The sequence below is a fragment of the Arvicola amphibius genome, chromosome 2 (assembly GCF_903992535.2).
Source record: "Arvicola amphibius chromosome 2, mArvAmp1.2, whole genome shotgun sequence".
Classification (NCBI taxonomy): Eukaryota; Metazoa; Chordata; class Mammalia; order Rodentia; family Cricetidae; genus Arvicola; species Arvicola amphibius.
In genome coordinates this window covers 90,480,663-90,493,904 of record NC_052048.2, presented here as the reverse complement: position 1 = coordinate 90,493,904, position 13,242 = coordinate 90,480,663, and the positions used below count along the sequence as shown (strand labels likewise).

General features: G+C 46.6%; 1 protein-coding gene across 2 annotated transcripts; it reads left to right on the top strand.

Annotated features, from left to right (window-relative positions):
• Positions 1-1,066: 1,066 nt before the first annotated feature.
• Positions 1,067-11,817, top strand: LOC119808374 (b(0,+)-type amino acid transporter 1-like). Of its 2 annotated transcripts, XM_038320850.1 has the most exons (6): positions 1,067-1,825; positions 4,935-5,068; positions 5,417-5,546; positions 6,415-6,539; positions 10,617-10,704; positions 11,587-11,817. In XM_038320850.1, exons 1-6 carry the CDS (start codon positions 1,067-1,069, stop codon positions 11,815-11,817), a joined length of 1,467 nt encoding a protein of 488 aa, XP_038176778.1. The 2 variants fall into 2 exon arrangements, with proteins under 2 accessions (XP_038176778.1, XP_038176779.1); XM_038320851.1 differs by lacking the exons at positions 4,935-5,068; positions 5,417-5,546; positions 6,415-6,539; positions 10,617-10,704; positions 11,587-11,817 and adding an exon at positions 2,104-2,166.
• Positions 11,818-13,242: the final 1,425 nt, after the last annotated feature.

The window sequence follows — 13,242 nt, the reverse complement described above, 5'->3', positions numbered from 1 at the left end:
GCTTCATAGACTATCTAAATGTCTTTAAACTGTTAGTTAATTCTTCAAGGAGTTCTACAAGATAGGCATCATAAGTGATGGAGGAGTAAGGAGTAAGTTCAGAGCTCTCGTTCAAAGTCACACAACTTGGAGGCCGTAGATCTGAGGTTTGAAGTCAGCAGTCTCATCCTAGAACGACGCTTTGCCAGTTTGTGTTTCAGTTGATACACACAGCAAAACTTATTTAGTTTTGGTTGATTGACACTTCCCACCACCCCCTGGCAGTCGGAGAGAGCTTTATGAAGTCTACCAGGAAGCAAGGGTTCCAATACAGTCTCAAAGCCAATGGCCTAAAGCCTAAGTCTGGAGGAGAACCAGGAGGATTGGGGAAGAAGCTGCAGGCTGGAGTTTGCTCCCTGGCAAGATGGAAGGAAGTGGCTAAGGATACGGGGTCTATATGTGATGTGAAGGTGGAAGTGGGGTACTAGGGGCAGAGGGGTACAGTGGGCGTGGGGGAGGGAGAGATGTGGGAAGAAAGGAAGACGCAGATGCTGGGCTGTCCTGCTGATATTGAGGATACATCAAGCGATCATGTTGCCTGTTGCTGTGGAACTGGGCAACAAGTTCCTTCCCTCCCTCCTTCCCTCCCTCCCTCCTTCCCCACTCCCTCCCTCCTTCCCCACTCCCTCCCTCCTTTTTCTTTCCTCCCTTATTCCCTCCTTCCCTCCCTCTGATTCTTTTTCTTTCCTTTTGCCCTTTTTCCCTCCCTCCCACCTGCAGTACTGAGCAAGCACCCTCTTACTTGAGTCACACCCCAGCCATCGGTAGAGATTTCAACCATTTCCTCTCCTGAACCTTTCCTGACCGACTCTCTGACCCAGGCTCCCACAGACTGTCTGTACTGAGACTCGAGATGGTCTGGTGCTTGCTTGATCAGCTCCTTCTAGATGGCACCCTGTGTCTTTGCCCTCTGGCTTGGACTCCCTCCAGCACTGTAATCATTAACGCCCTCGGGAAACCCACGTAGAAAAGGGACCAGAGCCCGGACTGGTCACCAACCAGAGGCAGTGTCTGCTGAAGTCTGGAGATGGAGAGAAGCGAGGAGCAAGACGTCAGTGAGAAGCCCGCAGGGCCAGAGCCTGACAGTGGGGCACCAGGACTGTCACTGAAGAGGGAGATTGGTCTGTGGAGTGCAGTTTCCATGACTGCTGGCTGTATGATTGGTTCTGGCATCTTCATGTCCCCACAGAGGGTCTTGGTTTACATGGGTAGTCCTGGTGCCAGTCTTGTTGTCTGGGCCATTTGTGGCCTCCTGGCCATGCTGGGTGCCCTGTGCTATGCTGAACTGGGCAGTCTGGTTCCTGAATCTGGGGGAGACTATGCCTACATTTTACGAACCTTCGGCTCTTTGCCTGCCTTCCTGGTTATCTACACATTTGTCCTGGTGGCCAGACCTGCTGCCATCACAGCCGTCTCTCTGAGTTTTGCTGAATATGCGCTGGCTCCCTTTTATCCAGGCTGCTCCTCATTCCCTCAGATCACGGTCAAGATTGTAGCTTCCTCTTGCATCCTGTTGCTGCTACTGATCAACTTCTGGAGCTCCCGGATATCCACAGTGGTGACGAACGTGTGCACAGCTGCCAAGGTGTTCTCATTGCTCGTCATTGTAGTGGGTGGGGCTGTGGTGCTGGCCCAGGGCCGCAGTCGTGCAGAATCCTTGCCGTTTGCCTTCCACAACACAACACAGCAGGCAGGGCGCATTGGCATGGCTTTCTACCAGGGCCTGTGGTCCTTTGATGGCTGGAATAATATCAACATGGTTGTAGAGGAGCTCAAGAACCCAAAGGTGAGTTGAATGTGCTGCTCTAGGGGTGAACCTCTGAGCATCCGCAGCTCCAGGAACTGGGATTCCAACTACTCAAATGACCGGGATCATGAGCGATCTGACTGGAATCAAGGCTCCCTTGCTATACTCAGGGGACTGCATGGCAGCCCATCTGCCTTGGTTAGTTTATGGGATTTCATCAATGGCTTCTAACTAAAGCAGAGTACTTCATACTATCATACCCCATGGACTCATCTTTCTGCCCCTTGAGGTAGCCATCAACACTCCATGTTTTACAGGGGAAAACTGAAATTCACAAAAGGGGAATTATTCTGAATTCATACTGCCAGCATTCTTATTAATTCTGCTGGCTAACCCCTGTCTTGTTCCCTCCAGAACACTGCAGTAGATACTTGTTCATAGTTTCCAAAGTCTGGGTGCCACTTGAGGACATAGCATACTTTGGCTTGGGAAACAACCCAGTCCTGCCTTTTCACCCCAACCTGTGAACCTGGCCTGGATAATCAGTGTGCTAGCTGGTCTGAAGGGCTACCCCGGACTCTGTTGTGGCATTTGGATCTTCAGTTATTAATATACTGACTCTTTGCTATAAATATATTTTCTGAGATGTTGTTTGTTTTCTTTTTCCCTTGTAGGAGTTTCAAATTCTCACAGAATAGGAACTGCAAGTCTGCTGTCCCCACTGGGCTGGCTTAGGGGCATTCCTGCTTTCAGAGACTTGGCAAAGGCTTGCCCTCACTGGAGGGCAGCTTGAGAAGAGAATGGCAATTTAGAGACAAAAGTGCAAGAGGAAAGAGAGAGGGGGGAGAGAGAGAGAGAGAGAGAGAGAGAGAGAGAGAGAGAGAGAGACAGAGACAGAGAGAGAGAGAGAGACAGAGACAGAGAGAGACACAGAGAGAGAGACACAGAGAGAGACACAGGGAGAGACAGAGAGAGACAGAGAGAGACAGACGAGAGAGAAACAGAGACAAAGGAGAGAGATAGAAACAGAGATGGGAGAGACAGACAGAAACAGTGGGGAGAGAAAAACAGAGAAAGAGAGAGAAGACAGGAGAGAGAGAAGAGAGAAGAGAAGAGACAGAGAAAAGAGAGAGAGAATGCATGCTCAGAGTCCTAGGATCTCATTCTTATTTTTATTTTTCTCTGAGACAGTTTCATTATGGCCCAGGTGGGCCTTGAGCTTGTGCTATGGCTAAGAATGTCTTTGAACTTCTGATCCTCCTGTCCTCACCCCCTAAATGGTGGGATTACAGGAGTTACCGGCATGCCTGGTGGTTTTAATTTCTTGCATGTGATTTCATGTTCCTAAGTCTTGGTCTGTAAAAAGGGACTATCATAATAACTGTCCTGACTTCCTTCTTCATTTCTGAGGTTTCACTGGTACATTCTTGGCACATGGCTTGGGAAACTTTCAAGTAAATGGGTAGTGTGTACATATGGTTGTCTGGCAGCTGTAGAGCCCCCTTTATCAATCTAGACCGTGGGCTTTCAGCTAGATCAAGGAAAGAGCAGCGTTCCGGAAGTTGGTCTCTGAAGTTGAAGACAAGCTCCCATGGTTGTGGTGGTGATCAGCAAAGTCTTTCAAGAAAGGGTCCAAGAGTTAAGAGTTTAAGGCCCCCTATCCATTAGTACCTGTCACAACTACTCTCTTCTGTTACGGTAGCAGAAAAACTGCTATAGGTAAATAAAGGAATACAGTTGTTTCAATCAAACTTAATTAGCAAAATCAGCCACGGGCTAGAATTGTTGTTTGCTGATCTCTGCTGTTTTGATGTGGGTTTCAAAGCAAAACCTAAGCCAGTCAGTCACCAGAATGCCAGCACTTGAAATTCTGCCCTAACTTGTTCTAAAAAGTATATTTATTTTATACACTCCTCACCTCCACCAGAGAAACTACAGAAGCTTTGTCAAACCAGGGTCAGTCATATATGCAGACTCCATGGGATTTGAAGAATTCAGAGCCCTCAGAGTGAAGTCAGAAAATCTCACTGTTCTTGTAATACATTGGCCAAAAACATACCAAGGACCCAACTCAGGGCTCTGCCGTTGTCACAACTCATTGCTACTGGGAAAGTTGCCTGGGGAGAGGTCAAATTCAAAAGCATGCTAGTTCCTTGCCCTGACTACCTGTGAGGTTGAGTCATGCATACTGGGTACTCACTGTGCCGAGGGCATCCCCAAAAAGCCTGTGGGAGTGAGAGCACCCTGACTCCAGGTAGCCTTGTATGAGCTTAGGCAGAGCCACATTCCAACCCCTGGGTGGTAAAACCGTAGCTGCTATATCCATTCTGTGGCCAAGGCACTTTCCTTTGATCTCAGAGTCTCACCCCCGTTTGCAGTGTGGTCCTCTTGGGAGGGTGACCAGGGCCAAATGCCTCCTGGGGGGGGGGGGGTGAGACTAGAGTCTCGCCACAGCTCTGCAGAAGCAGTATGAACATTAACGCGGAGGCCTGAAAGAACAGAGCCGGCCAGTGGACAAGGGGACACAGGGGTGGGGTGGGATGGGAATGAGGGGTGGATGAGGACGTGTCTACACGGAGGCCGCTTGCCAAGAGCTGAAACAGGTCGAGATGACAGCCCCAGTCCGTGTTCCCCTCCTCTCCTTTTCCTCTCCACATCTAAGAATTTCCATAAGCAGAGCTCAGCCCTGGCAGAAAGCTCTGGAAATAGTCTTTTCTTTAAAGCTGAAGAGGAGGAGTGCCAATACGATATTTTCATAGGGGCAAATAATTCTGCAGAGGAGACTAGTGAGGTCTTTGGCTTCCCTTCTCCTCTGGTTTCCTTTGCAAGAAAAATTCTCTGTCCTACCTTCCTGCGCCATTTCCATGCCTCAAAGAGAGCCCAGGTGAGGCCCTCCTCATACTGGAAGATCTGGTGACACCTCCACCATTCCCTCTGCATCTCCACTGCTCTGTCTAGTATCTTATGTCACTTCCCACACATCTGCCTGATTGTGTGCCCATATTGTGGGGATCACATTCTCACAGTGGAGGAACACAGGGCTTCCATTCCCCAGGGTCTGACACAGTGACCCTGTGGACAGCATAGTGCTGAAGGCCTAGAGAGGCCTCATTGGCTAACCTTTGTCCTCTTCTCCCTGACCCTGCAGCAGAACCTGGTATGGGCAGTGATGATTGCCATCCCCTTGGTCACCGTCCTGTACGTTCTGGTCAATATCAGTTACCTGCTGGTTATGTCACCCTTGGAGATCCTCTCCTCTGATGCCATGGCTGTGAGCTGGGGGTGAGTGAATCACGTAGTCAGTATCTTGCATTTAGGGATAGGGAAGGAGGTTGCTCTATGTTGATCTGAACTTGCCTTTAAATGCATTGTTTTGCCCAACAGTGGTGGCGCACGCCTTTAATCCCAGTACTTGGGAGGCAGAGGCAGATGGATCTCTGGGAGTTTGAGACCAGCCTGGCCTACAGAACGAGTTCCAGGACAGGTTCCAAAGCTACACAGAAAAACCCTGTCTAGAAAACAAGCCAAACCAAACAAATGCATTGTTTTTTTCTACTTCCCAGGAGGCCTTGTGGCCCCTTTCCAAGTCACTGCTAGAAGGTCTTTTCCTTGATTCCTCTGTTGTTTTAGGAACCAGGTTCTGGGGTCCTGGGCCTGGCTGGTGCCCTTGGCTGTTGCACTTTCGACATTTGGTACTGTCAATGGGGCTTTCTTCAGTGGCAGCCGTTTGTGCTATGCAGCTGCAAGAGAAGGCCACATGGTAAGAGGTGGGATCTGGGGTCAAGGGAGGTGGTGAGGGCTTCTAGGGAGGAGCTGGGAGACCTTTCACCTATGACTTCTCCTACCCAAGCCTAGCATTGAGCCCAAGCCTGGACCTCCCCAATCAGATGTGGCCCTTTTCTCTTCTGAGAATGGGATACGGGCATTCCCTTCCTTTCCGATCTATTCCTGATCTATTCCAAGTTTCAGGGCTGTCATGGTCCTGGATTATGTGGGGTAGAAGGAGTGATAAAGTCTACTTGTGAATAGCAAGAATACAGAGGCCACAGGGAAGAGGCCCCAAGTATATACAATGCCCTTTTCCCTCCTAGAGTCTTTGCTCCTGTTAGCTCTTACTATGATAATAATATTGAATAACAGACAACCCCCAAGCCCCAGTGGCTTGCCACGTTTAACTGTTGCTCTTCGTGTTAGCTGTGGCCCTGTTTGTTTGGGCCATTCTTATTTTGAAATGAGTCTGTTCCTCTTTCAGGGATCCAGGCCAAAGCAGAGATGGCTCCTGGGAGCATTTCTTGATTAATTCAGAAATCGAGGTTTAAGAGGTCAAACCAAACATATGATCACACTTAGAGCATGGGCTTGTCTTTTGTGCTCGTGTTTTATTGGATGAATCAAGTGACGCAGCCTAGCCCACATCAAGGGTTGAGAACTACATGCTTGACATAGAGGCAAAGAGAGGGAAACTGATTATTTGGAGTCCAGTGTATCACAGTAACCCAAGGAAACCTGTACCCTGGAAGCCATGGTACTGATGACCATTAGATTGGGCACACTGGTGTCCAAAGCATGACAGGAGACAGAGGGCTTATTGTAGCTTGAACAGCTTCTCTCACGCCACTGTCTTCCAGCCTCAACTTATGTCCATGATTCATGTGCATCGACTTACACCAGCTCCAGCCCTGGTCTTCACCACAGCTGTGGCTTTGGTCCTGGTCATTCCAGGAAACTTCAGCACCTTCGTGAACTTCTTGAGGTAAGTGAGCTATTCACAGGCTTGTATCTGTGTCCTAGACATCTCTGTATCTATATACGCTTAGATGTACCAACTTGCACATATCTGCACATATAAATGTGTGTGTTCTCTTCTGGAGTTCCTATGTGCATGCGTGTATATGCATGGACACACACAACACAAATGCACGCATGCACACACAAATTTTCTCGCCATAGCAATTAAATACCTGACAAGAAACAACTGAAAGGAGGAAGGATTTATTTTGACACATGCAGGATACAGACCAGCATGGCAGGGAGACACGGAAACTGGAATGCTTGGAGTCTGTAGTGAGAGGTGTGTGTAGCTTCTTGCTCACACCTCAGTGGACCAGGAGCAAAGAGAGGACAGGAGGTGTTATAAATCTCAAGGCCTGCCCACTCACCCAGAAACCCATTTCTTTACTGAGCCTCCATCCCCCTACATATCAATAATCTCCCAGAACAGTACATGAGCCTGTGGGGTAATAATATCTCTCTCTCTCTCTCTCTCTCTCTCTCTGTCTGTCTGTCTGTCTATCTACTTATCCATTTATCTATCTCTATCTATCTACCTATCATCTATCTATCTACTTATCCATCTATCTATCTATCATCTATCATCTATCTATCTATCTATCTATCTATCTATCTATCTATCTATCTATATCTGTATATCTACTGATCTGTCTATCTACTGATCTATCTGTCTACACAGACACACATACAGAAGTGTATCTGTGCCTTTTAAACTCCATGTGCGCATACACACACACACACACATACACACACACACACTTGTGTGTGATGCATTTCTGAAAGCCCAGGCTCAGAATCCTCACATCCTCACATCTATACATATATTTCACCCATTCTCTCTGTTATGTTTCCAAAATTAGATGTGGTTCTCTTCTCCCCACATTCAGTAAGACAGATGCTTCCCCATGAGATAGCCTAAGGCTTGTGCTACGGCTGTCAATTTTTTCCTTAATTCTGCTGCTAAGATGATGCTAAAGGACACTTAGGATAGGCTGGGGAGATGGCTCACTGGTTAAGAGCAATGGCTGCTCTTCCAGAGGACCTAGGTTCAATTCCCAGCACCTAAATGGCAGCTCACAACCGTCTGTAACTCCAATTTCAAGGGATCTGATACCTTCATACAGACATACATGTGGGCAAAATATCAGTGAATATATGTTTTTAAAGGACATTTATGCATTATGCATTAATGTTGGGGAGACTCTTGGACTCAGCATGATTTTCTCCTCTGTCGTCTGTCTGGGCTTATGCTCTGGACTCTGTCTCCAAGCTGTTTAGGCTCAGCGAGTGATTTCAGCACAGGAAGGGGATGTTCTGAGTCGCTTCTGATGTTCTTCTCAAGAGAGAAATCACAGGCTGTTGTGATAGCCATTTGTCATTTTCCAAGCTCATTTGAAGCTGGGTCACCTCTTCAACTGCCAAACGAGCATAGTATCTGGGTGCAGAGAGAGTTCTAGTAGTTTCTCAGGCATCACATGTTCCCTGCTCTGGTGTCTAATCTAGAAGAGGACATTCAGTACTTGGGGTGGTTCTTAGGAACACCACGTTGCAAACAATGTTTTATTTTCATTGTTTTGCCCATGAGAAAGATGGAAATCATTATATGGTGATAACAAAATCTAATTCATTGTGGATCTAGTGGGTAGGGTGTCTTCAGATAGAGACTGGGGTATATGACCAAGAATATCTCAGTATAGCACAAGAATCTTGGGGTGATCTATTCAGTTAGGATCTAACACTTTGCAGTCTTGATTACTTCTAGAGGTAGCTTCATTTGGTCCTTGCTTGCCAGGTTAGATAGAATCTGTGTATGTATTCATGTGTATACATGTAGGTATGTGTGTGTACATGTATATATGCATGCATATGTGCATGTGGAGGCCAGGTGACTAAACTTGGAAGTCATTTCTTATGTCATTTACATTCTTAAAATTTATTAATTTTTATTTTATGTGCGTTGGTATTTTGCCTGCATAGATGTCTAGTGAGGGTGTCAGATCTTAGGGTTATAGGCAGTTGATTGATTCCATGTGGTTGCTGGGAATTGAACCCAGGTCCTCTGGAAGAGCGGTAAGTGCTCTTAACCCTGGAGCCATCTCTTTGGCTTGCCATTTACATTTTTTTTTTTTTTGGTTTTTCGAGACAGGGTTTCTCTGTAGCTTTGGAGCCTGTCCTGGAACTAGCTCTTGTAGACCAGGCTGGTCTCGAACTCACAGAGATCCGCCTGCCTCTGCCTCCCGAGTGCTGGGATTAAAGGCGTGCGCCACCGCCGCCTGGCATGCCATTTACATTTTTAAAGACAATGTCTTGTTAGTGTTTCTATTGCTGTGATGAACCACCATGACCAAAAACAACATGGGGAAGAAAGGGTTTATTTGGCCTACACTTCTACATTGCAGTCCATCATTGAAGGAAGATAGGACAGGAACTCAAACAAGTCAGGAACCTGGAGGCAGGAGCTAATGCAGAGGCCGTGGAGGGTGCTGCTTATTGCCTTGCTCTCCATGACTTGCTCAGTCAGCTCTTATAGAACCCAGGACCACCAGCCAAGAGATGGCACCACCGCAACAGGCTAGTGCTGATGCTCCCTCAACAATCACTAATTAGGAAAATGTCCTATAGCCAGTTCTTATGGAGGTATTTTCTCAATTGATAGTCCCTCCTTTCAGCTTGATTCTAACTTGTATCAAATTGACATAAAACTAACCAGCACATACAGGGTCTCACTAGGCAGCTCTGGCTGATCTAGAACATGCTATATAGACCAAGTTGGCCTAGAATTTATGGCAATATTTTTGCCCTTGCCTCTCAAGTACAGAACTAGCCCAGTAGGCTAGGCTGGCTGGCCAGTGAACCCCAGAGCCCACTTGTTCTGCCTACACAGTGCTGAGATTACAAACCCATTGCACCACACCTGGCTTTTCCACATGGGTCCTGGGATTGAACTCAGGTCTTTGTGCTTGTGCGGCAAGCTCTTTACTGACTAAGCTGTTTCGCCAGACCTTCAGATAGAATTTTATCAGACTGGCAGCAGTCACTCAAACTACAGACCTTGGAAAGGACAGAGGCAAGGGCTGATTGGGTGTTTAGTGGCCTAAATGTAATGTCATCAGCCCTGAAGGAAAGATGGGCCGGGAGAAGAGCTCTGTTTCCAGTGAGCATAGGCATCCTTGAGATTCCACTATGCCCTCTTTTTAAAAAAAAAAAAATTATTTTAAAAATTAATTTATCATTTGACTATTTTATACTTGATTTTAGTGCAAGGGCCAAGAAGCAATTATTTTTTTGACAATTTCATATATATATATTGCATTCTGGCCACACTCATCCCTCTGCCCTCTCTCTCTCTCTCTCTCTCTCTCTCTCTCTCTCTCTTTGGTTTTTCGAGACAGAGTTTCTCTGTGGCTTTGGAGCCTGTCCTGGAACTAGCTCTTGTAGACCAGGCTGGCCCCGAACTCACAGAGATCCGTCTGCCTCTGCCTCCCAAGTGCTGGGATTAAAGGTGTGCGCCACCACCGCCCGGCCCTCTGCCCTCTCTTATTGACAATTTCATGTATGTATAAATATATTCTGGCCACACTCATTCCTCTGACCACTCTTATCCCTCAGCTCCAAGCCCCATTCCTCCTCCTACCAAGTTCTTATCACAATTTCATGTCTTGTTTTGTGACCCACAGGGTCATCTTTAGAAATTTTTGTTTTGTTTTTAAGATTTATTGACCTTATTTTACATGTACACATGTTTTGTCTGCATGTATATTTGTGTACCAAACTCACGCCTTGTTCTCCCAGAGGTTAGAAGAAGGCATCATATCTCTCAGAGCTGGAGTTAGGGTTGTGAGCCACCATATTGATGCTGGGAACCGAATCTGGGTCCTCTGTAAGATCAGCAAGTGCTTTTACCCACTGAGCCACCTGTATAGCCCTTGGCTCCCCTAATGAAAATCAAGCACTCCTCCTTCTCTTTGAACATTTTGTCCTGGTCCAGGCAGGTTCCATCAGAGAAGCCCTCCTATACATGTTTCATTTTTCACTGCAGCTTCCTCTCCTGGCTCACCTCCGGAACCACCTTTGGCTGCCTCCTGTACTTGCGAATGAAGACAAAGAATCTTCCTCACACTTACAAGGTAGCCTTCAGGACAGTCCCTGGGCATTTTTCAATCTAGTCTCTGTATGAAGTGTGTCTTTGGGCCACTGTCTCCTTCAAGGCCTAGAGCAGTGGTTCTCAACCTTCCTAATGCTGCGACCCTTTAATACAGTTCCTCACATTGTGGTGACCTCCGACCACAGAATTATTTTTGTTGCTGCTTCGTAACTGTAATTTTTCTACTGTTATGAATCATAATGTAAACATCTCTGATATGCAGGGTATCTGATATACAACCCCCGTGAAAAGGTTGTTCGACCCCCCCAAAGGGGTCGAGATCATCAGGTTAGAAACGCTGGCCTAGACAAGGAATGTCAGCGGCTGCCACTGACATTGTATTTGGCAGAACATTGCACAGTTTTGGAGGGTGGTAAGGGTTATTGGTCATTTCTCCTCTGGAGGGCCACGAGAGAGAAAGATAGAGCACAAATGCAGAGGCCACATAACACGGAGAGGCCAATGCTGGACCCAGACTCAGCTTCTTAAAGAGTCCCCATGTAAGCCGGGCGGTGGTGGCGCACGCCTTTAATCCCAGCACTCGGGAGGCAGAGGCAGGCGGATCTCTGTGAGTTCGAGGCCAGCCTGGTCTACAAGAGCTAGTTCCAGGACAGGCTCTAAAAAAGCTTCAGAGAAACCCTGTCTCGAAAAACCAAAAAAAAAAAAAAAAAAAAAAAAAAAAAGAGTCCCCATGTAGCCCAGTACATAGCTCTTGTGGCCCAGTCTGATATTCTAGCAGATACTGGGGGAGGGACACTAGTGGCTCATGAACATAATTGATAGGTAGGTAGGAAGGCAGTACTCAGGGACGCTCCTCCCTCATTGCAGTCTCAGGGGTCAAATAAGCCCTTTGTGCCCTCTGCAGGTTCCCACCTTCCTTCCTGTCATCATGCTCCTGGTGTCTCTCTACCTGGTGCTGGCCCCTGTTATCGACCACCCCCAGATGGAATTCCTGTACATCTTCTTATTCCTGCTCAGTGGCTTCCTGGTGTATATCCTGCTTTTCTGCTTCCAGTGTCAGTCCAAATGTATGCAAGCTGCCACCATGCATCTCCAACTGCTCCTGGAAGTTGCTCCAACCACTAAAGATCATTGACTGAATGGTCAGAGAGATTCTGCACTGGTTCTCCTTAAACCGGCTAAGCATAATTCTAGAAAGTACTGAGTGCTGTAGTAGGCTTACTTTGAGGTTTGGGGATATCTACCAGGAACACTATCTCATTTCCCTAAAACCTATTCCTTTGACACAGGTACCACCCTGTTTCACAGAGGGACTCTCTGGTTACAAATAGACATTTAGTTGCTATTTGTAGCCTAAGTGCCAGCACCGAGTGAATCCCTTCTCTGGGTTTCTGTCCTTGGGATTCTATAGTCCTATTTGGCCTCTGACATTGCTTGAGCTGACATTGCACATCTTGGGACTTGTATGGGCTACTTTATCAAGCAGACAGAGAAGTAAAGAAGGGAAGCGTGGCAAGAAGAATGAAGATGATATAAGATCAGATGTGCTGTTAAAAAAGATGTGGTGCCGGAGTGGGGGACAGGATCTGAAAAAGTTGTTTTGATATTTGTCCTGGGGTCCAACTGCTACTTGATGGTATTTCCTGAGGTTTATGTCCTTCTTTCTCCTCCCCCTTCTTTCTTTTTTTTTTTTTTAAATATTTTTTGAAGCTAGAGATTAATCCTAGGGCATCATGTATACTTAGGTAAGCACTGTATTGTTAATTTTTCTGGGACAACTGATACCATAAAATAAATTTCTCATTTTGCCTCCAGTGAGTTTGAATGGGTACATATGTCTTGCATCTAGTCAAGATTTGTCTGTGGTAATTTTTAATAGTTTATTTATTTGTATTTTATGTATATTGGTATTTTGTCTTCATGTATGTCTGTGTGAGGGTATCAGAACTCCTGGAACAGGAGTTACAGACAGTTGTAAGTTGCCATGTGGGTACTGGAAATTGAACCTGGGTCCTCTGGGAGAACAGCCTGTGCTCTTAACCATTGAGCCACCTCTCCAGGCCTTGTTGATGGTCATTCTTGTTTGGGAAGACTTCAGCTGTGGTTTGAAGCTGCCGATGTGCTTCACCAGCTTAATAAGCAGTAGATATATTGCTAGGAAGGAAGGGTTACTGACTTTGAGTAAAAGGAAAGGCAGATGAATTTCCAGGAAAAAGGACAAAGGGTTAGAACAGCTCCCAAGAAGGCTAATATAGATATAGGACTAAATAGAAACGAGAGGACAGAGATACCTGGCTATCCTGGGAAGGATGTGGGGGGTGAAGAATGACAAGCACCTAGAATGAGGGTGGGAGTATAGCTCCTGAGGGCAACTAGGGGGATGGGCGATTAAAAGGAAAGGGGAAGACAACATCTTTTAGTTTCTCCTGAAAACTCATGTATGGTTTTAGTGTAACTTGCACACATTCATTACTTTTTTATTGCTCTGATAAAACACCATGGCCAAGGTGACTTATAGGTGGCTTTTATCTGGGCTTATGGAACAAGAGTGCCTTACCAC